Below are 25,619 nucleotides of genomic sequence, written 5' to 3' on the forward strand. Positions count from 1 at the left end.
ACCTTAATTAACCAACCAAATACATTCCTTAGTGAGAATGCATGAGAATGTGTTTACTCACAGCTCCTTAGTCAACTCTCTTTCCAGCTCACTCTATTCTCCTGCCTTGCTTATATTCTTTCAGTAGGTGCTTAAATCTACACCCTTTTAATTTGCTGCTAAAATTCTCTGTGCTTCTCAAAAACATTCTCACATATTCCACAACCCAAACTAATTTCTGTTTTTCAGTCTTATACCTCCTCTCCTTTTCACTTTTTTTTCTTTTTCTACTTCAAGAAAAGGTAGGGGAAAAGTAAATAATGCATGATGCAATGAAACCATTCTAGGAGAAAAACTAAACCAGTTGTCATAACTTTTAAGAAGTGGCATCATTTATAAATTCAAAGGACAGCTTGTGAATTTAGCCATTGCAAATAATGCAAAGCAGCAAATGCTCTGAAGAAAGGCAAAGTTCTGAAACATTTTTTTAAACACCAAAATATTATATGCAACTAAAAAAATCTTGACGTGCAACTGCATAGCTTGCAAACCCTGAATTTCTGCCTCCTCCTTCCTTTATCTGAAGGATGTAACAAAATGCAGTATGTCACTTCCTCCAAGTGAAATTAAAAAAATTCAGCAATCCTCGCCTTCAGCTCCTCCAAACACTATATAAAGGGAATAACACAGAAGTATCAGCAGATGGTGCTGTCCTAATAATGGATTTTTCAGTCTCCTCAAGAATGAAGGAAATAGATTCTCACTCCATATTTTCTTTCCCTGACTTCTGTTACGTGAAGAAAAACAGTATTTTGGATAAAACTCAAAACAAAAGTGTTGCTATTTGCTGTTTTTAATAATGGCAAACTGAGTCTGGAAACAAGGAGTCAGATTCACAAGCAAAGATGTCACATAGCAAATTAAAATGTCAGGGTGATGCACTTAGTCCTGTCAGCTCAGTGGCTGAGAGGTTTTCAAGACTTCTCAGTTTAGTACAGGGACACAAATGAAGTTTTCCAATCTATCAGGATAGTGCAATTAATAGACTATTGCAAGGTGACCACCTATTCAACTTTGTATTAATATGAACTGAAGCAGGGACTGGAACCACAGTATCATCTCCAGAGAGGTAACTTCAAATTGGTAGGGTACAAAATTGTTCTTTTCAGACCAATGAACATTGGTAAGTACTGCCTCTTTCATCACCTTCTCACCCCTGTAAGTGCTGCTAATCATTTGTGAACCCAGCCTGAGAGACCAAAAGTGTGTTTCAAAATTGGTAAATCAAATCATTCTGAGATTTTAAAAATTTTGTCTTTCAGTTAAAATTAAAATAAAGTTTCTAGTAAGATTGGATGACTTTTTATTGCGAATTTTCTGCAATACTTTTGCCTGTTTCTATCAGCCAGGGCAGCAGGGGAAGACAGGAACTGTTGAAAACTTCTCCTGATATCTCTAGAGGCCCCAAGAATAAATTGCTCCTCAATTCCTTGCAGTAAACAACTGAAAGGGGAGGTAGGATGGGCCCTGGGACTACTGGTAAGGAATATAGACATTTCAAGAGGATGTAACAAATATTTTTTTTTTTTCTTTCTTGTGTTATGACCCCCCCTTAAGGATCTTATTGGCTGAGAAACATGCAAAAGAAAGCACCCAGGAGTGATATACCTACACAAGATGCATATTAAGCCATAATTCTTAACTAGAAAATGTCTTTGTAAGAGCCATACTAACAATAGTACTAAATTAAGCAGTATACTACATTAAAGGAAAGAACTTGAAAAACAGTGATTTGATATAGGTCCCTTTATTTTAGCACTGCAAGTCCCACAGGTAGGAATTAAATACACTGTTCAATTCTATGTTGTTTCACTCAGACTAAACTCAATTCTTTACTGAAACACTGGGATAGTGTTTTAAGTAGCAACCCCCATAGGCTGCAAAGCAAAAAAGCTATCTTCTGCATGACAAGGTGACTTGGAAACAGAAAAAGTTATTTTTTTATTCCTGCACCTGAGACAGCTGTAGTGCCTCTGGGATATTGAGATGAAGTCTACAGTTACCACACATTCCTTATCAAAACAGGAAAATGGATAAGGCAAAAACTCTCTTCTTTCAGGTCACAATGATAAAGAAAACCAAGCTCAGTACTCATTTATAAATGTGCTTACCTTATTCATTTCCATTTCCTGAGATGCAAGCTGGCCCTGTGATTCTTCTAACTCATTAACTAGAGAATTCTTCTCCCTTGTAAGTCTCTCTACTTGAGCCTCCAAAACAGCCACATCCTTAGACAAAGCTGTCACCTGAAAAAGTCCGAGAACACTGTAATGATGCAATTTACCCAACCTCATATCAAACTCTTGCGGAACTTTCTCCTCCAAAGCAACTGTATGTAGACAAAAAACATTAAAAATTTAATAAAAAAAAATCAGGCATCTACAATCAAAATATATCCTATATTATTAATAATATAACATAATATGGCTACATTATTATTATTTTGTTAATAGGTGCACTATTTTTAATCTATTTATCATACAGTAGTTTATTTGAAACATTTAATTGACTGCACTAGTCTCCAGGTGTCAGAAGCAGCTGGCTACATTAGTTTTTCAAGGTAAGAGTACTGTTTAACAGCTTCTTATCCATCCTTATGTAGATTAATTTAAACCAAATCAGGTTCCCGCAGGTAAAGAAAACTGTTTTTGCAACCACAGATCTTAATTTAAGTCCAGAAAACATTTCAACACTATAGATCAAAGCATACTCTTGTGCAAAACTCATATAGAAATAGTATATTAAAAATTCTAATGCAATTCAGATTAAATTTTGCTGAATTATTAAAAAATGTAACAATAAAACAGAGACAGTGAACCTTCAGCTGTTTAGCCCTGAAGCTTACTAATATAAGTGGAAATAATGGTGTCTGACAGTTCTAGGTTAACTTTCAGAAATACAAAGCCAAATCTAGAGGATTATATATTCATAACTATTTTTCACTCTATACATCCACTGATTTATGTTATCATGCTAATTCTCCCCTTCAAACAAACCATTTCTTAAAGTAAGCAATAAAATATTCAGATGAAACTCGACACAGTATACCATTTCTGCCACCTCATACTCCTAAAACATATAAGTAGTTAATCATATGTATGTGTAAATCATTAACATAGATCATCATTTTCTACAAAGTCATCCCATATGTTTAATTACCAGGCATGACATCATCATAGTGTCACTATATGTTGTTTAATCTATATGCAGGACGTAAAAAAAAGTCTACAACTACTTAAAGTGAGAACTTTACTGGTTCCAGTAAAACACATCTCAGTGGGTGATGAAATACAAACTAAAGTGATGACTACCAAAAAAAAATATGAAATGCTTCTCTAATAGGCTGTATTTTGGAGTGAATACACTGCTTTAAAGCAACTCTAACAAAACAGCTAACTTCATAGAAGGGATAACTTTTAATAGATAGCAAGGAGTCAAACAAGGAATTGCTTAATAATATCTGCAGTTATTTTTTAAATTTCAGTTTCCCCGGCAACAGATCACTGATGATCAGTTCACATACTTAACTATCACTTAGTCCCTATCACTGTGCTTAATACCTGTTTTTGTATCTGGAATTGGAGTCAAAGAGGTTTTTTTATACACACTTAAATGGTTTATTTGGCTCAGTCTGTGCTCTCCAGATTTTTAGAAATAAGCCATACAACTTATAAAAGAATCCCAAAAAATAAGAAAAAGTCTACAATCAGGAGAGAAATTCACTCTATTGTTTCCAAACCTTCACCAGAAATGGTTGAAGATGTTGCATATCAAACAAACATGAACGCCACTAATTCATGAAGTATTTATCTCTCTACATTTCCCCCCATTTCAATCACCTTAGGAATGCCTCCTCTATCACAGGCTTACTGCTGTTATCTTGAGCTTTCCTCTGAAGACTCCATTAGGAAGAAAACCCTCATGTTTTATACTCAAATTACAGCAGCATCTAGAAGTCTAAAACAAGGTCATCAAGACTATCACAATGGTCTCAGCATAAATGATGAGACAGATTCTGTCTCAGAGAGTTTATAAACATTAGTAAAAGTGAGAAAAGAGATTCCAACACATTTCTGCAGGTGGGAAAACTAAACATATGATAAGATCACTCTGAAATTATGATATTGTAACATTAATGTATATATAAGATCAAAGAAGCAAAGAATCCTAAATCTGACTTGTGCTAACTTCTGAATGCTTGCCTTGGCAAACTAAATAATAATTTTTATAAAAGAGCCAGGTATAAACCATCACATATTACTTAACCCTTTCTTACTCTGACACAGTGCACTAAAAATATTATGCAAACTACAATAAAATGCATAACATCAAAAACCTAGTATGTATCTAGTGACATAGCACAAAACCCAGTTATTTAAACTCAAAGGATCACTCATCTACCACTGCTTTAAAGAAATGGTAGAAGTGACTGAGCTCTCACACCCAAAACTAAAAACAAAAAAAAGACAAAGTTTAAAGAGGATGATACACTCACAGTAATACACAAATAGAAGAAGAACCAACTCATACCATTGCTGCCAAGTCCTCCCTTTCCTTCTTCATTTCTCGCCGCAGCGCCTCTTTTTCATCAGCCCTCTTATTTAGCTGGGCAGCCAACTCCTTCTCAAGATAATTCTTCTGTCGTTCCATCTCACTTTTCAGTTGCTCACAGTGAACTAGAGCCTAAAAAACCCCGATTTGTTTAAGTGAAAGAAACCTAAAATTTTTAAACAAATGTGGAATCGATCTTCTATTTACCTTCAAAGAAACCAGTTTGCTATTAGAAATGTCTTTTTTTAATGCAGTTCTTATGATACTTATACATATCCTACTGTGTTAACATATAGAATAGGACAAACAGAATGAAAACAGATGTATATGTTTGTAGGCATATATATGCCCTACTGTAACTGAGAAATTTAAATGCTTTTAGGAATCATGGCAAATACAGAATAATTTTTTCATGTGAATTTTCCAAATAAGTAGCTGTTCTTCTAAAACTATGACTATTTGCCTTACATTTAAAATCTGAAATTTCTGAATGCACATCACTAGAATCAGCCTGCAGTATTTGACTTCTTGCAAATAGAGTGGTTACTGTCTAACTAAAGAAGTGAAGGAAAAATTAATAAAATGTATCCACTTCCACTTTGTTTCCTCCTGAAGTGAATTACTGAGTGCAAAACACTAAGAAACTTGAAAGCAGTCAGTAAAGATACAAAAAAGTTTGACAAATAAATTTCAGGTTTGTCAAAAATTATTTTGACTAAATACTCAAAAAGTACTGTTTCATTTCGGGTGCTAAAACACAGGGTGACAGGTGGGTTTTCTACTAAAAAAAAAAAAAACGTAAGTTCAAGAACACTCGCAAAACACAGTCTTCACTATCTTCTACAAATGCTAGGGAAAAAAGAAGGTATTTATCCATTTATGCTGCTGTATCTCTGCCAAAGTGTACAATTTGAGTGTTATGTAAATTAAAATCAGAAATACACTACTCCATTACAAGTAAATTCAAGTATTCAAAGCACCCTGAAGGGAGCATTGCTAGCCTACAAGTAAACTAGATTTAATTTCAACATTCCACTGACATCCAGCATATTCTGTTTCAAAGAAGCTACAGTAACCTGCCTTTAGGAATTCTAACTTATTACCCTTTATTTTCAAATTAATTTCTTTTAACTGCTTATATTTCTTTTACTCAAAGTTAATCCCTTGAGTTAAATATTTTTGGCTTTGGACTGTTCATGAGGGGAGAAAGTTAAATCTTGCCTTTTTAGAGAATGCTCTAACAGTCTCCATTAGTTTTGTGTCACAAGTCTACCATGGTGAGAGAATCCCTCTGTTATGGCACTGAATCCTTTTCTGTAGGAAAGAATAATTGACTTCAGCAAACAATTGCCTGCATAAAACTGCTGTAGCTTGGTAGACATCTAAACCAAAGCCATTCTAGAAGGAAGTAGTTGCAATAGTTGCATTTCAAGAAGAAATGTGTATTTTGTTAGCTCCATTGTTCTGACTACACAATGAGCAGTTCAAACAATTACACTTTTATGACATTTATGTCAAAAATATATTCCTGATTTTGCTTCAACTATGTAAACTTAAACATAACAGATCTCCTTCCTGCTCTATGTAATAAGCAAGAGGCCACAATCTACAGAGACAACCAAAAGACAAGAAGAAATGGTGGTTTTAAATGATAAGCACCTGAGGTTAGACTTTGGGTCAACAGCCTGATAAAATTGCAATTATAGTACTTGAAAGCTTAATGTGTTAACTTCTCCCTTTTGTTACATGGACTGTTCTATGGGATTCCATGCCAGTTATCAAGAAAAACAGCACTTAAGGGTAGAATAGAATGGTGAAAAAAAGAGGATGGTTTGGACTTGTAAAAAGGCAAAATTAATGCAACATAAGTAAAAAATTTTTTCCTGTTCCTTCATATTGAACATTTTGGAGCATGAAAAAAACCCCAGACTACTATTCAGTCTTGTTGACAAATAGGTAGCACTTCACACAACCCTACAAGCACACACTCTTCTCTTACAGCACTGGATAAATATTACCAATTTTATCAATACAACAATTATATCAATCTTGTTTGCATTCAATTGCAAAAACCAAACCAAAGTAACCCTCTCTCAATTCCATAGTAATTCACTAATAGTACAGTAGATGTCACTAACCATCAAGGAAATAATTTAGGTCAATATAAAGTTGATTGCGTACAGAACTAGGACTAACACAAGTTAAATCAAAACTGGTTTTATCATTATTATTTATGTAACACCAAAAGCTTCCTGCAGGTAGCATTAGACAAGACTTCTCATCTTCAAAGAGCTCTGGTAGTCAATCAGCTCTTGCACTGCTCTCATCTGAGGCAAAAGGTTTATTTGTAAGCATTTTAACTATGCTTTCCAGAGTAGGTCAGAAATGTGATGTCAAATTTATCCTCTTACATATCACGAACATCTTTGAAAATTCTACAGCTCAATTTATATCACCTAGCTGTGAAAGTACATCAATTAAAAAATGCAGTACTCCTCATAGTATTGATGAGAATTAAAAAATTTGAATACAGAATTCATATTACTGTTCAGAAACAGTAGGTTTGCAGTAGGTTGCAGGTGCAACTGTTTTAAATCTATATCATACCAATATATGACAAAGGCTTTATGCGTGTATTCTCCTATTAGCATGAAAACTAATTAGCATTTGCATTAGATCTGAACATCTAAAAAGCTCTAATTTTGTGATGGATTTACCTTTGTTTTTTCAAAATTGGCATCTTCTGCCATTTGAACAGCATGTTCAACTTGCTTACAAGCATTAGATTCTCGTTGCTGCATCTCTTTCATGCTTTGTCTCAGTGAAACAAGTGCATCCATCAAGTCATCTCTTTCTCTGCATATTAAAAAAAACCAAGTCAGAAACTTCTTCTATATCTTTCTGTAAGAGAAAAGGCCCCAAACAGCACATATGCCCAATATAAAATACAAACAGATAAAAGACTTAAGGGTAGTAAGCAAAGCAATACTGAAACTCATGAGTGAAAGCATGAAAATATCATTTGCTGGGCCATTAGAGAAACTGCCAGTAAACAGAGCAGATCTCAAGTTATCAATGTTTGGAAGCCAAGCACATTCTGTTGATGCAACAAAACAGGGATCCATGCAAATTTTAAAAAAAGGCAATATGGAATTACACAGTCATTAAATGTAAAAGAGGGAAAAAATAATAAAAAGGAAGGGTTAGGTTTAATGAGTAATCGCTAAGTATATCAAATTACTATCTAAATCCATTTGCTGCAAACTCAAATTTAGCCAAACAGTAGGACACCTGGATTCTACAACTCTTACGAACTAAAATCTGTACTAAATGGTAAAGCAGAGTTAGTAGGACTGTAATGCTTCATCTTTTCACTATTTTGATATGTTAAAAGCTTTTACATTAAGTTTAATTGTCTGTCATTTAGATGCAGCTCAAGATTCTGGCTGAAAAATGTTGTCTTCTTAATGTTGTGTGAAATGGTAACACATTTTTTTGTATTAGCCAGAGACCTAAAAGTCATACTTTGAAATTTCATTTTATTTTTGAATTGGATAAAATTCCTCTGAAAACTCCTACTGAAACACCCTTGTTTTTAATAAACTGCAGCACAAGTTGAGGTTGGTTTAAGATTCTTTCAAACATCTGAATGAAATAACAGTTTAAGATAGATAAATAGGTCAGTTCAAATCTTTTATTTCAAGCTTACTGTAATATAAGAGGACAAGAACGTACAGATTTACAGTTTGTTCATATTTTCCAACAGTTATGAAAAATAATTACTTTTGTTGCAAAAGCAGATTTTGAAACATGAATTCTCAGCAAGAGAGCTTTGCCAGAAAATTTTTGGACTTGATAATAGAAAAAAATACATAAAGCCTGGCAATAAGCATCTAGTGCAGAGGGATAGTGTCCACTTGACTGAGTACATAAATGTCCTATGTCCCTTCAGTCTCCCTGATTCTAATTGACCCACTATTCCATCTCAGGCTCATTCTAATACTTCAGAAATTCTAAGAAGCTTCAGCTATCTGACAAGAAATAGATGGCTGTTTAACAAACATTGAGAAAGTTGCAGTATCCTATCCTTATTGCTAGCAAGTAGAAAGGGAGAGTTTGTTTGAAGATGATTTACTGGCAGAATTCCTTAAGAAAAAGAATTTATTGTTGGGAACACTGAATTACATATATTCAGCCTTTGTAACTGTGATTTTAAAAATTATTTAAATAAATCCAGAACTAAAAAAAAAAATAAAAAGGCTGTAACAAAAAAATTCATTTATTTTTATCCAATAGAACTTCTTTTCCCTGTCTTGTTGTCAGGGAGAAACTACAGGTAGTTTGGGGTAGGAAATGCATCCTTACCTATTGTTGATGTACCTGAAAAGTTCCCCAAATGTAAGGAGTATAAAGTGGAGCCAGAAAAATTTCCAACTACAGAATTACAATGAACTTTTGCAAGAAATAATCAATCAAAACGCCTGGACTTGCACAATATTTGTGCTGACAGAGTGAATGACTTGTGTGAAAATGAACAGGAAAGAGACTGTAAATAGTCTCATTATCTGATCAGCCCAAGTTATCACAATTACGTGACAACAACTAAATTTCCTTCCCACTTGAAATAAGTAGCAAAGCTACTGTGGATTTCGGAGTGGTTGGGACCTACATTAACTGATTTCACCATTACCACTCCAGCTTGGGAGTGTACTGTTCCATAAATGCACATCTCTCTACAAATGTAACCCAGGGAATTGAGACTTAAATGGTTTAATGGAAGCAGCCATGCTTCCAATCTCACAGTGCACACCCCACAGCCCACCTGGTCAGCCTGTCGATGGTCTGCACGTGAACATTGCAGTGAGTCTGTGCAAGAACGGCCTCGTGCTGGGCACAGCTCAGGCACAGACCCCCCACCTGGCTGGAACTTCTGGCTGAAAACAGTGACTTCTGGTGCTTCAGCCTTCCTTCCAAATCTCTGCATGTCTTCTGAGATTCTGAAAGGTCTCTTCTAGAAAGAGGAAATGAAAAATATTGTTTGTGGAATTATATTTTTCTACATGTCATATTCATATACAATTTATAATTACAAATGTAACCTAAAAAGAACTGCAAAAATCCCTGTAATGAACATTGTTTTGCACATTTCAATAGGCTAAGGAAGACCTTAACAGAAAAATAACGGTTGAACTGCCCAATCAAAATTACTAATAGACAAAACAATACTGTGTTAATTTATTTCTTCCCTGTAGTACCAGAAAATATTGAAATTAAATGAAGTTATTAGATGAAAACCTGTAGATATACATTTTGTCTGAACAGAGTATACTATTCATTAGCAAAAAAAAAAATCAGCTGTATAAATATTTCAATACTTGAAGAATTTTCTGTTGCTTTTATTAACAATATCACTAACTTAATATTTATTCTCTACTCCCTAGACAAAAATCCAGATGTAATCAGCACATTCACTCAGATCCAGCAATATACACAACCTGAGGTCAAACACATGTGCAGAAAAACAGGCTAAGTTTTTTACTTGTCTCCAAATTTTTACCAGGTGCTCTGACGAATTTGCTCCAGAATTTCCAAGCATGTGTCAGGCTGGAGAGCTCGTAAGCAATAGGAATGTTAACATCAGGAAGTTGCAGACAAACGCACACTGTGCACATATAGATCATTTTGACAAATTGTGCAATGAATCCAAAGCTTTGGGTTTGTTATGCAGGCCATCTGGGCAGCACACACATAGGAAGTCTGACACATTCTGGTTCCATTGGATTTACTATGCACATGATATATACACTGCATGCATTCTTTTTTCCATCTGGAAAATCTTCTGTGCACTTTTTCCAATTTTAGTACTTGTTCTATTACATATAACCCACTATAACCTGAACAGAATTTGCTCTGTATATATCCTTAGACAGTTGGAAAGTCTTCGACAGAAATCAGCAAGCCCTGTGTACATTCATCCTTGAAGTTAAAAGGGAAGATAGTCCCACTGAAAGCGATATAATTTCTCACTTTAATAAAATTTAGTATTGCAGAACTTCCTGTTTGCAAGATTATGCCTCTTAGGAGAAATCAGAGGCTGAATAATGTAACTGAGGAACATCTGAGACAACCTTAGCCTCCAATAAATATTTTTGAGTAAATATAACACTTGAGGCCAAGGGGAAAAAATTGGATTATACAGCTGAAATTAAAGATCCTCCTTTAAATTCACTAGGACAACTGGCTTTGCACGTTGCAGGTTTCACCAATGCAGAGAGCATTCTTTTAACTTGTCTCCCTACCAATAGCTCTTTTTACACACAGAACAGTCCAGCATTTCCTAATATATGAAACCATTATTTATTTAGGGAAAAGCATGATTAAAAAGTTGTAGAAAGTAGCTAATTATGGAAGTTGTCACACAAGCTAAAATTGTAACTTCTCTTTTTTCTGTGAGTGGTCTATCTTACATGACCTTTCTAAGGGGAAAGAGGGTAAAGAAGATAAGATGTTTTGCATCACTACTGTTTCTATAAAGGAGCAGTACATTAAATTTTGCTACCTCTATATCTGAGAGAACTGAATATAAAATCAGTTTTCAGAAGACACAACATTCAGACATTTAGGCATTCTCTTAGTTAAATTCAGATTAAGAGGGGTTCATGCTGTTAAGCAGTGACAATTTATTAAAGGATAATTTTAAGAAAAAAATATCACGTTACCTTAGGGACTGTATTTGAGCATCAAGGATATTGACTTTTTCTTGATAGAGAAGTTTTAGATTCTCCTTTAGAAAAGATGGGAGAAAAGATATGTCTTGCTTTCTTCATAACAGTCTTTACAAATAAACCTAGACTTTACCCACATTCTTTTCCCCTGAGGACATAAACCTGTTGAAATACTAGCAGAGAAACCTAAATATTTCACATTTCTGGAAATCTAAAAAGTGAACAACCCTCCTATTTTTTGTTTCTAAATAAGGTTTTTTTGCCAGATCCTCATATGGTAAATTGTTTCAATTCCAACTGCAGCTCTCAGTTCTCCACAATGATTTACAGAAACTGATGATCACATCTCGAGTTTGCTCTTGCTCTCCCACAAGTCAGCAGATATTAAAAAATAATTATTAAGAACTTCAAGTACACAGGCTATTTATTTATAATACAGTGAGTTACTCTGATTACTTACTCTGAAGAACAAGGTGTATGAATCAACCATGCCAATGTTAAATACAGTGGTGATAACAAACCAGATAAAGAACTACAAATTTAGCTGACTATGATGCTTAGAGAGAAGTTACTATCGATGTGATTCTCCTGATTTAAATGTGGCAATTACTGTAAAAAACAGCTTTCAAACAACAGCAGGCATCACCACCAGACCACTGAGGTCTTCAGCTCTAAAATAACAGCATGAAGAAACCAAAACATTATTTTTCTATGAAAAAAACCCAAATCCCATATAATAAAGGAATTAAAGTACTGCATAAATTTCACAGTACACAAATGCGTATGGATAAAATAAATCAAAATGTTTCAACTAGCCAAGTTTTTTCCCCAGAAGATAGCAACACTACCCTACTACTTCAGAGCAAAAGGAAAATTAATATCCTCTGAAGCTAAAAATGCAGGAAGAGACAGCATCTCTAAATTACTAGGACTCCTCTGTATCTCTAAAAGCACAAGATGTATAATTCAGCTAAGGGAAAGCAGATTGCACAAAGCTACTTTTGTACCTTACTGAGCCTGTGCTTGCTCCAGGAGCAGAATAACTCATTATGAAAAGAGCTTGTGTGGAGGGCTACATAAATTATACCAGCTAGCTCCCACCTGCTTGGGCACTGTGTTACTCCTAAGAATCTCCAAAGTACAGTAAAGCCATCATCTTTAAACAAGAATTATCTCTGGGAAGTCATCATCTGCAGATACAACCTGCCATCTGTGTCTAACTGCACAATAATATTAATTAAGGTATAATGAGAAGATGAGGTTTAAGAGGATAAAATTTGAGCTGAGATTAAAGTTTAGTCAATCAAAACTTCTCCTGTGTCTGTTACAAAGTTGATCAACAGAAGTGGAACAACGACACTGAACAATTTTGCAAAGGCAGGGTTCTGTGAAGAAAGGTAATACCAACCAGTTCTGCAGGCCATTTTGCTTTGTCTCCAGAAGCTGCTGTAACAAAACCCTGATTTTTGTTATGTGCTGGTGATGAGGTGACAGGCTGGGGTGTGCTGCAGTCTTTACCACCTACAGGCCAGGAGTTCTGAGTATTTGCCTAAAATAAAAGTATTAATGCTTCAGTTATGAGTATGTTGGCTGGTCTTTTAAACAGATGTACTTACTTAAGTATTACTTAAGTATTGAATCTTATAATCTTCAGAAGAACCAATAAAGAAGCTAATTAGGTTAGCAATCTACAATAATGATGTTACCCAAGGAAACCCATGTTTACAAATTCTCATTAAGTTTTGACTAAAATTCCATTTGTGGACAACCATTTGTATACCCTTCCATAAAAATAATCTGCCCAGATCCCTGAGCACTGATTAAAGCAAAAAAAAACAAAAAAAAAAAACCCAAACAAACTTACTGAGGCATCTAGAAGAGTTTGTTCTCTCAAGATGTATTCCGCAGTTAAGAATTTCAGCTTCTGCTGGAGCTCTTCATTTTCAAATAAAACAGCCTGCTCTCGATCTTTCACCCCACACAACTCCTCCTATAGGATAAAGGAATTGCATCTAAAAGACTCCTTAAGATTGATATCAATATTGAAATACATCTTGAGATCAAGAGTCTAGACTAACATTTTCAAATATTTTAACTCTTTTAGAGAGACCAAGAGTACTCAAAAGACAGATTCTGTATTTTTGCAGCTTAAATTCTCATAAATAATTTTTTTTTTAAATGCTTATTTGTATTTGTGATAGGACATTAAAATGATTTTTAAAGACCCTTAAACACCAGATACCAAGACACAGGGTAAGGGATCTGAGCTGCATGCGGCTCAGTTTTGGTCATTACAGGAATCAATCTCAAGTCTAAGTGTAAGCTGCTTTTAATGCAGTTCTACACATTTGAGGGACGAGGGTTTTAGTAGGTCAAATATATTGTCTGATACCTTGTAAAACTTCACTTCTGCTTCCAAATGGTTAATGTACTGTGACTGATCATTGATTATAGGAACAAGATCAGAAAGGGCTGGTAAGTCTGCAGGCACAGCTTCTGGGGGTTTCTGAAGGAAGTAAAGAACAGCAAGTGTTATGTTCTGATTTTCCATTATTGCAGTAAGATCTTGCTTGCACACAGAATACAACATACAGTTTTCTGTTAAAGCTTCAAAACACACACAATTATTAATGGAGTCTTCTCAGAGGAACAACAGGTTCATTTCTAGCACTAGTTCACACTTCTGAAGGAAAACAAGAATCTTTATGCATATCACTATTTTTGAAACTCACAATTTTAACACCTATGATTTTTGATCAGAAACATACCTTTTTCTGCAAAAATATTCCATTACATACTTCTTAAACATAACTGAAGTCTAAAAAAAGATCAAAGATTCAGAAAACTACATCCTTGTTTTTTTTTACTTTTGAAATATTCACCATTCCAAAAAAACCCACCAAAATCGCAAACAAAAACCCCACAAACCAAAATTAAAAAACCAAAGCAAGCTACTAATGGATATCTATAACATCTACTAGTTTTCTACAGGTTCTGCCAACAATGCATTAAAATTAATTGTCCAATCTTTATAAAGGTATAACCCTTCAATAAACATGAGGTGAAAGTTTCTAGCAACAAAAACCTTACAGCCCAATTATACCACATGTAAGTATTGACTGTTTTAAAGGAGGGGGACACTCCTCAGATATTGGAAGGAGAACTGCAGAGGCAAATGGAGGATATCTAAAACCATCTGAAAAAACATCCCTTTAGAGAAGGCATTCTGAATTTGCAACATATTCTACCTGGCTCAGTAGACATAAGCCCAATGTTCTATTAACTCAGAATTCACCTTGATTTAAATTCTTAATTCTAACTACATCTTTTTTTTTTTTTTTTAAGAAAAGGAACTACACTTGTTAAAGTATATATAATATAGCCTTGATAATATTTGTAAGTCATCTGTTTCTCTGGCTCCTATTCATCCATCCCTCTTCTCTGAAAGCATACTGAACACCTTGCAGCTGAGACCTCCAGCTGCCTCCCTTACAAGATTACACCACAGCACTGTTAGAAAAAGTGAAAAATCTCCATTTCTATTCAAATTATTTTTCACTGAAAAACAGTTCCAATGTTTAAACTGAGAAGCATCACCATAATGTAAGCAATAATGCTGAGGAATTTTTCACTAAAAAGAAAATAACAGGTAGTATATTTTCTCAACACAAAAAGAACAGAAGGCCTCTGTGACATTTTTTCTACCTCTTTAACAACATGATTATTATAAATTTATTATAAACTGATATGGGATTTTAAATTAATTTTTTCACAATATAATATGCAACATGTATAAGAAACAGAAGTTGGGGAGGCTTGTATTTAAATTAGGCCAAATATTAAAATCAGAACTGAAAGATACATCTGATCATGAATAACCAAACAATTATGGCTGAGTCTTGGAAATGTTCACACTCAAATACCTAATACTGAAAACAATTTATAAAATATAAATTCCTAACAGCTCTAGAAGCCAGCATTCTACACAGTGACAAACAGTTTTGCTGACATCACAAATAATTTGGGCCACCATGCACTTTTCCAGAATACCTCAAATTTCAAGCATCTGAACCACAGAATTAGAGAAACTTTGCCACCCTACAAACTGTCAGGAAACAACAGGAATCCATCACATCTCCAGCTATAACAACTTTGTCAGGAACAGAGGCTGGGTGCAGCTAGGTTAGCCAAAACCCAGCCTGCAGAACTGCAGCTGTTATATGAAGCAATCTTGCTGGGCCTTGACCTCAGGTGATGAAGTGAAGAGCAAAAGGAAAATTTCTGCCCAACCTTCTGGGTGTAATCAAAGAAATGATGAACTCATTCAATGTCTATTGCAACTTTAATCAATGGGCAAGCAAAGGAAATTTTGTTGCAACAATATTATTTATATGTAAGAAGTGTGGTAAAGGTTACTGAAGAGCATAGTTTTTGTGAAATGTTATATTTAGCTATAGATCCTGCAGTCATTTACTATTCAGCAGTCATCAGTTATTTCAGAATCACTCAAAGCAAAAGGTTAAGGTTACTCATAATCTAAGTTTGCTTTCTTTGACCTTTGGGAAATTGGATTCTTCTTATACAAGAAGCATTTCTGCAGTGTCCAGTAAATCACCAGACAATCTCATATTTTATGAGGGTTTGGGCTTATTTTTGGTGTGTGTGCACTTTTGCAGTTCAACATTTTTTTGAGCTTTACACGTGGTCTGTCTTCAGAACACTTTCATATCCTCAAGCAGATGGAGGACAGCTGCAAAGGAGAATAAAGCCACCACTTCACAGAATGTCTCTCACTGGAAACTTCAAGAAGAAGAAATGGGACAGTGCTGTACCAATACAGTAAATTCCCATTTTTTCTCTGTTTATTCTGCCATCCTTTGATCCATTCCCTGAAAGCACTATTCTAAGTTTCTTATATAAAAGTATTCCACTTCCTAAATTTTCCACTCTACTAAAACTTCCCAATGTAAGTAGAAAACTTCACCAAAGATGGAATAAAAGATTCTTTCCCTCCCTTCCAAGGCTAAATACAAACTGATACTGATTCATGTCCTGCCAAAGCCAACCAATGATGCATCAATTCCTTGAGCCACAAAACACTAACTCTTTCCTGTGCTATTATGAGGCAAAATACCTGGCAGGACAACCATGTAAAACTCGTGGATCTTAGAACACTCCAAAAAGTTAACTTTAAATAAAATTCCTTAACGTCAGGACAGTAGAGCTATGCTCATTACACAGGCTGAAAGAAACACAGCAGGAATACAGGCCTTAGATTATTCTGCTGTTAACTCTGACAGCAAAGAGCTGCTTGTCTTCCTCATTATAAACCAAAAATATTCAGTGTAGGCATAAGATAAAACTGCAACAGTGCCTTTAAATTATTTTCCTACAGAGATTCTAGCAACCAGCTAGAAACAGCTGCTCTGTAAGTGCATGGTGCATCACACGTACTTTGGTGCAGTTCTGCTTCAATGAAGCAGCATCTGAGAAGCCCTTGTAAGGATTGTGTCAAAAAACAGGTTTTTGCATGAATGTTTCTAACTTGAATTTCAAGAAAATACATAGTTAAAGCATAAGGACACTGAGGATCCTTAAGGTACAGGCAAAGGAAAACAGAGGCTGCTTTTTCAAACATTTTTCCTTTTTGTCTATCCCAAGTGTTTTCAAAACAAAAAGGATGGATGACCACACTGCATGGTCAACAAAAGAGGAGAAAAGTCTAAACCCTGTTCTACACATTCCCTTTTTTTTCCATTATGGCCTTAAGGATACCAAGTTCTGGTCATAGCCTCAGGAAGCACCAGTATTTAAGACTGTAAAAATGATTCAATGTTTCTTTTTTTCTCTATATACAATAAAATCAACATGCATGCCATGTATTCAAACAACACAACTGAAACCAGAAGAAACATACGTGGAATGACTTTTTCCTTCTTGAGGGAGACTCTTCACTTTCCATTCTTTCTTGGTGTTGCAACAAAATTTTAAGTTGGTTAACTAGGAAGAGATAAAAAACATTATAACCAATAAATAATTACTTTTTTCATTGAAATTAGTATAATTTCTAATAGTGATCAAACCATTTGCCTTCAGATTAATCTTACCTGCATGACTGTGCTGCAGTTCCTGGCTGGCTGCAGACCCACAGTCATCACTGGCCCTGTCCACATTGTCACTACCTTCATCCACAGAGGACTGGTCAAATCCAGTGCCACCATCACCTTTTGCCAAGGCATTTTTCAGTTGAGAGATGCTTTCACTGGCACGTTCTAGAAATAAACCCAACCACATCATTAGCCACAAAAAACAACATAAAAGAAAGGATTTACTGGATAGTATTTTAAATGGGAAAAAATATGAGAGAACTATAAGCATTCAGTATGTGCTAAACTCAGCCACTGGAAACAATTATCTAATGCAAACAGTCAAAAAACTGACCATATTTGCAAAATATTTACTAAATGCTAAATTTTTCAGAAAAGAGCTATAAATAGCATCTTAGTTCCTCAATACATTAGGACACTGCAGCAGCCCAAGTAATAATATACTTGACCCAAAAATATTTCCTAGCATATGCACCTTCCACACTTTTCAATGAATCTAAAGCCCATCTACATTTTCTACCATATGCCAGATTGGAAACCAAAAAAAAAAATTTTTTTGCATTTGAGTGATGCCACCACACATTATTACAAAGCAATGTGTCACACAATGAAACAAATACCTGAGTAAATGAAGCAATAACTCAGGAAACCAAGCCATAAAACAGTATTTAATAAAGACCAATGACTTCTGAACAAGTGTGAAAAATAAATAACAACACACACTAGAAAAAAGACCCAACAAACACAACATAAAACCACTATCCAGATAAATATAAATATTTTCAAGAACTGACTTACTGACAGATGATACAGTAAAGGTCTTATCTAATGTTCAATATATTTTTTCCTTATATTCCTTTCTTAATTTTTTTGATTCAGCAGACTTCACAAAAATCCTAAACACCAATCATAAATGCTATATCACTCTGATAAAGCTGAACATTTCCAATATGCCAAGAAAGATATTTTAGAGATTTGCAGCTAAGAGATGACCACTGAATTGGAAATCACAAAATATGGACTTAGTTTTAGATAAAGATACATCTAGTTTGCACCACTGGACCTCAGACAAATAACTTCTTACTTCTTTTAGGTATAAATGCCCATAGAACAGCAATTTAACTCTTGTGAGCCAAGCTTATAAGGAAACATCTTCTATTGGAGTAACTGCTACAATTAGAAAAATTGTAACCTTTCCAATGCACATCCTCACTTCAGTTGTACATTGTTGCATTTAAGGTGTTGCTTGGGGTGAAATCAGCAAGAAAGGCCTTTGCAGGGTTGTACAAAGATGTTTATTTTCAGCATTGTCCAGTGTTCAGGGGAACACAGGCCCAGAGGCTCAGAGGGTCCAGGCTAAAGCACATGGGTGGGTTAGGCGGGGAAAAGCACCAGGGACCAATTATTAGGTAACACGGGGGTACTACAAGGGAAGGTTTAAAACAGAAGACCAACAGGGAGTTAGGATGGGAGTGACCAGAAGGCTGGGAGAGGGCACAGGGTTGACTAGGAAACAGAACAGGGGCTGCATTCTTTAGCTGGGAATGCATTTGGATTTCCATAGTACATGCTTGTAATTTCTAAATTGATATGATGCATAAATAACTAAAAATATTTCTTGTAATTGGCAAAAAAACCTTCAAACAACATTCACAGTTATGTATTTGCTAGGTAGAATTCAGAAGATATGCCTCAGACTTTAGGTTGCTGTAAAAAAGTTAATGGCTCTTTTCTTCCAAATAGAAAAGTAAATAGCAATTCAAGTCAGAAAACAAAAGCTAGATAAGTATTTCTGTCTTCAGTTCATCTGTTTTTTCAAGTTCACGTCATCTCGACTGAAGCTCAGAAATTGAGTCTTTTCCCCATGATTTTCAACATTTTTCCATTCTTCTTTACTTGGTTGTAACTTACCAACAGCTTATAAAATATAAATAACCCCAAAAAAGCATTATATTTAAGAACATATCCTCAGTCCAGTATGCCATCACTTTCTTTAGCAATGCTAATTTTTAACAATAACCTGACCCATTTATGACCTATTAATCTTCTCTCAGCATTTATTTTTAAAGCCCAGTCATCTTATGGCTCACACCACCATTTCTGGTTACTTCATCCTTCAATGAATTTAGTGTAAAAGAAGACATAAAAAGCATATTTTAAACAGTCAGAATTTAGTAGAACAAACCCAAATACCATTCACAAGGCAATGACTCAAAAAAGAAGTGTTTAGGTCAGACATTTCACTTTTGGCATACTTAGGCTCTTCATCCTTTCTTGAGCATTCCAGGATGCTATGAGGGCGGAAGAGCTAATTGAGAAATGGCACAAGCATCTCACTGATGCAATGGCTTAGATATTTAGCAAACTATGTTGCAACCATTGTTGCCAAGAAGCGTTCAATGTCATTTAAGTTATCACGTGGTATGCCACCTGCTATCAATAAAGTTTCTTCATTTCCCCTGTCCCTGTAGATGTCTGCCAGAGAACTCTGGAGTACCAGTATTTGCTCCCTAGACAAGAAACAAAAAAGCAAAGCAAACCAGAACCAACCAAGCCCATATATACTGGTTTTCCTAGAACTTCTCTCTCTTCTGAGCTCCAAGCTATTACATCATCCACAAAGATAACACAGATCTTCTTACACTCTGTCCTGTTTTCCCATAAACATACAGGGCAGTAGTATTGAAATACATTAAAACCATTACCAATGGCACACTGATGCTTATCTTTTTGACTACTCTTTCCTGCCTCTGAAATAATGTCACCACATTCTGGAAAGCATCATCAAGTATTTGCTTAAATTTCTTAAAAGTTTGCCTATTTCCAAATTACTAATGTTGCTGCCATAGACAAAACGCCACTGGGAATTAGGAGGTCCCAGAGGTGTGGCTGTACATTCACCACATACAAAAGAGCCAACACCTCAGGAAAAGTTAAACTGGATGTCTAAAGGGGAATAAGTACACTATAGTATTATTTTTCCAAAGTAAGGAGTATAATTTTGGGCATTAGGATAAGCAAAAATGCAGCAATGGGTGGAAAGACTATGTTTGTTGTTTCTTATAATACAAAAATATTCTTTTAAAATATTCTTTTAAAATATGAAAGAAATTAGAAAAAAACCACTGTGGACACAAACTACAGGACAACAAAGAATATCTGCTTAAAGACAACATGATTAAATTTTTAATTAATTCAGACGCAATTATTTTTTAAGTGCTCTCCCATTAAATCTAACTTTTTCAGTTAAGCTACTCCTGCAGTAGTAGATTTTATAGAAACATGGCTTCAATGAAAACATACTGCAAAAACTGATCAGATGCAGCACTATGATTTGCATATCAAAATCAATCAGCATCTTTCTTTTCAACATTTTAACAAGACTCTACAAATAAAATCCGAACATGGATTCCTGTTCTATGATAAAACATCACTGAAGTGCTATTTCTTATTGGAATAGCTGAGGATATAATTGAAATTGGACTAATGTGGATTGAAACTTCAAAAAATAAAATTTACTGTTAAGCTCTCTGGTTTTCCATGTTCAAAAGGTCTGAGATGATTATGAAAATTGACAAGCTAGCAGCCAAATCTGATGGATCAAACTCAAAACATTTAAAAAAAAATCAGTATAAGAACAATTTGCCATTGAAGTCAAAACAGGAAAAAAAACTCCAGAAGGCGTTGAATCAGCTTATCATCATCTAAACAAGAGATGTTTTTTCAGGCACTGCACAGAACTCTTTAAAAATACTATTCCTTTAAATGAAAACACCAAAGCTACCTCATTCATGGACTCGGAAATGCCATAGAAAATACTCTGGGAGCAAAAGAACCAATCATCCAAAACAACAGAATTGCCTGAAAGACATGGAAAATAACTCCAGCTGGTAGAATCATTAAGCAGCATAAATTGAAGGAAAAAAAAATGGCAACTCTATGAAAAACTTGTCATAAGTCTGTCACCCAAACCTAACAGTCTGGTTCTAATAATGTCTACAAGAATATGAAGTTACTGGCTATAAATTCAACAAACATCATCATTTTCTGATATTTTATGATTCCCAATCAGCAAACAGCCTTAGACAATTAGAGAAGGAATTGCACTGATTCTTTAGGTCTAAAAAAAAAAAAAACCCAAACCAAACCGCTGCAAAATTTTTGTGAAAAAGTAACTGGCAAAACAGATAATTAGACGCTTTAGTGAAAACAGAAGAGTTATGTTCATTTAAAGAGAACTTTCCTGTCCAAAATTAGATCAAAATTTGCTTCTATTGACAGCTAAAAATCTAAAATATTATATAACACATCTCTTCAGTCAGGCTGTCATCTTTAAAAGCACAGGGTTCTCTGGAACTGCAGCAGTCATTGTCACGAGTTCCTAAGAAACCTCACATGTGAAAGCCTCATTGCCCAGTTCCCTCTGACAGATTCTCCACCCTTAAAGAACATTTTATGGTCAGAAGAATACCTAGAAACAATTACCAAATAAAAATAAAAATCCTAAGCAAAAAAGAAAAAAAAAAATTAGAATATAATTCTTAGCAGCTTCAGTGCCACAGCGAACTTGTAGTGATGGAAACTGGGCCACATACTCATTTTTCCTAAGATGGCTTTGACTTCCCATCTCTCCTGTTTTATTTTTGGAACCACATAAAACAGCCACAAAATGAAACTTTATTTGTAGAAGTCTTATATTTTCAGCTGTTTCTCTTAGAGTTTACATCTCCATTCTCTGAAATTATGTAGGACACTGCATTTCAGCAATGCAGTGGAATACAGAATTTCCAAAATATCCTAAGATAGACTTGAGGCAGACAAGATGTCTGTATCAGGCTTAGTACCTAAAAAGGATGGTTTGCACTCCTTTGATCCTGCTTTTATATCTTATACTGTCTCAGGTCCAACAGGGAGCCAGTGCCCTTTACTCAAGATGCAGAAAACTCAACATAAAAAAATAAGCTAATAGTTCTCTCTTCAAGGAACTAGAAAAAGGCATCATGCTCTGCTCTTGGCAGTGGTATAGCAGAAGGCCCATTGGACATTCACATTACAGGTCAATTTTTCAGTTATTAATGTGAATACAGCAACACACCACTTGTATTCCTTTACAAAATACCTCTACTCCCTTGAGAAGAACTTTTTATTAGAAATATTATTATCTCCTAAAGTTTTCAAGGTTCATTTGAAATGGTCTCAGTTATGTGAAAGTAGACACAGTAACCTAATAACCCCAACTGTACAAATACCACCCTCTCAACTCAGTACTACACACAGCATTACACACTTCCATTATAGAGGAAAAGCTACATTACAGATCCTTTGTTATTTTATCAAAGTCTCTCTGTTGGGCTCTAAGACCAGTTAGATCCTAACCAGGTTTTTTTGGCCCAGCTTTTTGCCCTCTGGCCACCAGACTCAGTTTACTGAACACTCAGGCTCCCTGTCTTCTGAGGGATTCCCCTTTGCAACAAAGGACACTGCACTGAAATAATCAGCTACTCTTTGAGAGCTTATCCACCCTTCCATCAAACGGAGTCAGGCTGTGAAGTGATTCTTCTGGTGTCCAGCATGGGTGGTGAAAACATGTTGCCATGAGCTCAGCCTGCCTCCAGATAATGTCAAGCATTACAGACAGGTTAAGAATGCTTTATTTCAAAAACATCAACTCATTCCCAAAGCATGCCACCTAAAATTGCAGAACTCACATGACAGGGTCATCCCAATGGGGAGAAAAATCTCAAGCTGTATAACTATATAAGAGAAATAGGTAAAGCATTAGATTTGACAACTTTGAGAGTAATGATGATCTGTTTGTCCCACAGTGAATTCCAAACCCTGGTGGCAATGATGTGGAAAATACTGTACAGCTCAAAGGAGTTAAAAGTTGTACATCACTGAGAAATAAAGAGGTTCTTTGAGAAATATAATGGAACTTAGGTTATATTGCCTGGGGCTACCTGTGCATCACCATACTGATTTCAACTGAGAGGCACCCCTAGATGTGTGAAATCAAAACCACATTGGCATTGTACAAAAAGAAAATTCTTGCTTCCAAAAATGTAAAGGGGAAAGGCTCACCAGAAATTCAGGTTATTAATTATTTAATAAATATAATGAGTCCAGTGTAATGGGATCTAGTTAGAAAAAGATAAAATGAAAGTAAGTTGTATGAAGAGAATACATGCATGCAATGTATCCATTAGATAGGGTCAGCTCTAACAGTTACACACAGTTAAACTGCCCTGATATTTGTCATTGTAACTGCTCTGCAACAACTGTTAACTGCAATGGCAAGTAGCATTATCATAACCTCCCCTACAGGAAAATTAAATAGCAATTATTCCTCAAAGATCTATCTTCTAGAACGAAAGAAATCTATCACTAATGTAAAGAACCAATGCTCTTTTGAGGAGGAAGTAAAAAAAACTACTTGCTGAGAATCAAGCAGCTATTTAAAAATGTTAAAATGTTTCCATTGTTCTTCTGTTTCTTTTTTTTTTTTTTTTTTTTTTTTTTGGTGATGTTGTTTCCTATGGCACAGGAGACATCCCAACAGGCCATGTGGGGGTGCTGGGCTCAGAACACAACTTTTCGCACCAACAGGTTCACATACCCATAAACCACCCACTGGCTTTTTTCAGAGCTCGGACACTTGCTTTGCCCAGTCAGTGACGGCCTGAAGGCTGGTACAGCCCAGGGGTCAGCGCTGACAGATTCCGGTGCTCTCTGTCAGGCTGCACACCACGCTTTTTGGACAAAGCGGGTATAAAAACACTCTATGGCATGGGAAACAACCACTCTCATTAGAATCCATTTGTACCCTCATCTTTACCGCGAGTAGACTCCAACGCTACAAGGATGGCCAAAACCCTCACAGGAGCCACAGCCGAAGCAGCAGCGCTCCCGCCCGAGCCGAGTTACGGCGGGACGAGCGCGGGTCACAGCGAGAAGGGCGCCTGCGATCGGGTGTGGGGAGAGCGGGCGCAACTTCCCGCTGCGCGTCCGTCCCGGCGCGTCCCGTCCCGGCGGGGCGGAGTACCGAGCCCGCCCGCAGACCCGAGCGGCGGCTGGGGCGGCCCGCCCCCGCCCCGCGCCCGTGCCCGTGCCGCTCACCTCGGAGGCGCCTCTGGTACCGCTCCAGGGACTCCTCCAGAGCGCGCTCCCCGCGGGGCGCCCGCATCAGGACGCCGCTGGCTCTCGGGGAGCAGCCGGCGCTGTCTCCCGACGCCAGGGGCTCCCCACGGCGAGGCTGGGGGACAGTAGTTCCGCCCCTTCTGCCTTCCCGCTTTGAGCTCTCGGAGGAGCCACCTGCGGTGATCCCTCCGGCTCTTAATGGCCGGCCGTTGTCGCTGGCCGCCGCAGCTGAAACTAGCAACGCCGGGAGTCCGTCGCGCTTCCCGATGGCGGGAATGCAGCCGCCAGAACTACAAGTCCCGGCATGCACCGCGCCGCCGGCGGCAGAGCCCCCGCCCATCGCCCACCCCCGGCAACCGGAGGAGGGTGGTCGCTGCAACCCGTCTCCCCTTTGTTGTGGATCGCGGCCGCAGTCGCGCCTGCGCACAGCACAGCCCGTCCGCCTGCGCCCTCGGGCCTGCAGCGGGCTCAGCGCCGGTCCCGTCCCGGCCGGGGGGGACCAGGGCGGATCGGGGCGGGAAGCGCCGTTTACCTCCCGCCATCGCCCGCGCGGGGAGCGCCCGCAGCCCGGGGAGCGCTATTGTCTGCGGGCGGCGCAGGCGCAGCGCGGCCCGCCGCCGCTCGGCCCCGGCGCGTGCGCAGTGCGGCGCGGTGCCGCGGTGCCGTTACCCGCCGCTATGTGCAGGGAATAACGCCGGGGCCGTTGCCAGAGGGACACCGAGCGCTCCGCCCTCGCTCCCGCATCCCGCGGGATGCCGGCTCGCTGAGCACCCGCTAGCGACGGCCCCTCCCCGGCGCGGCGAGCCTCCTCGGAGGGGTGAGTGAGGATGATGCTGCCGCCGCCGCCCTGGGCTGCGGGTCGGACGGGAGCTGTGGCGGGGAGAGGGGCCGCGGTCGCGCCGTGGGTCCGCCCGGTGCCTATTGTGTCAGGAGGTGCCCGCCCGCCGGGAGCCGGGCGGGCTGCGGCCGGCCAAGGGGGAGGCAGCAGGGTCTGGGCACAGCCCGTTCCCCCTCCCCCGTCCCCGCCGGGCCCGTAGCTTACTCCGCGCCCCCGCCTCCC

General features: G+C 37.5%; 1 protein-coding gene across 7 annotated transcripts in view; it reads right to left on the reverse strand.

Moving 5' to 3' along the window:
* SDCCAG8 (SHH signaling and ciliogenesis regulator SDCCAG8) overlaps nucleotides 1-25,196 on the reverse strand; it is a 105,233-nt gene extending 80,037 nt beyond the window's left edge. For 3 of the 7 annotated variants that reach the window (XR_008840000.1, XM_056486301.1, XM_056486303.1), the window contains exons 1-11: nucleotides 24,539-24,986; nucleotides 17,423-17,587; nucleotides 17,233-17,315; nucleotides 13,708-13,821; nucleotides 13,180-13,305; nucleotides 12,724-12,864; nucleotides 11,310-11,374; nucleotides 9,413-9,601; nucleotides 7,308-7,446; nucleotides 4,570-4,722; nucleotides 2,151-2,285 (exon numbers count right to left, since the gene is read on the reverse strand). Coding sequence is in view for 4 of the 7 variants with exons in the window: in XM_056486301.1 (XP_056342276.1) it covers nucleotides 2,151-2,285; nucleotides 4,570-4,722; nucleotides 7,308-7,446; nucleotides 9,413-9,601; nucleotides 11,310-11,374; nucleotides 12,724-12,864; nucleotides 13,180-13,305; nucleotides 13,708-13,821; nucleotides 17,233-17,315; nucleotides 17,423-17,587; nucleotides 24,539-24,899 (1,671 nt within the window). In the remaining 3 variants the exon portion in view is untranslated. Of the gene's footprint in view, nucleotides 1-2,150; nucleotides 2,286-4,569; nucleotides 4,723-7,307; nucleotides 7,447-9,412; nucleotides 9,602-11,309; nucleotides 11,375-12,723; nucleotides 12,865-13,179; nucleotides 13,306-13,707; nucleotides 13,822-17,232; nucleotides 17,316-17,422; nucleotides 17,588-24,538 lie in introns of all 7 variants that reach the window. The other 4 variants (XR_008840001.1, XR_008839999.1, XM_056486304.1 and 1 more) reach the window with 4 other exon arrangements.
* Nucleotides 25,197-25,619: the final 423 nt, after the last annotated feature.

The sequence above is a fragment of the Oenanthe melanoleuca genome, chromosome 3 (assembly GCF_029582105.1).
Source record: "Oenanthe melanoleuca isolate GR-GAL-2019-014 chromosome 3, OMel1.0, whole genome shotgun sequence".
Classification (NCBI taxonomy): Eukaryota; Metazoa; Chordata; class Aves; order Passeriformes; family Muscicapidae; genus Oenanthe; species Oenanthe melanoleuca.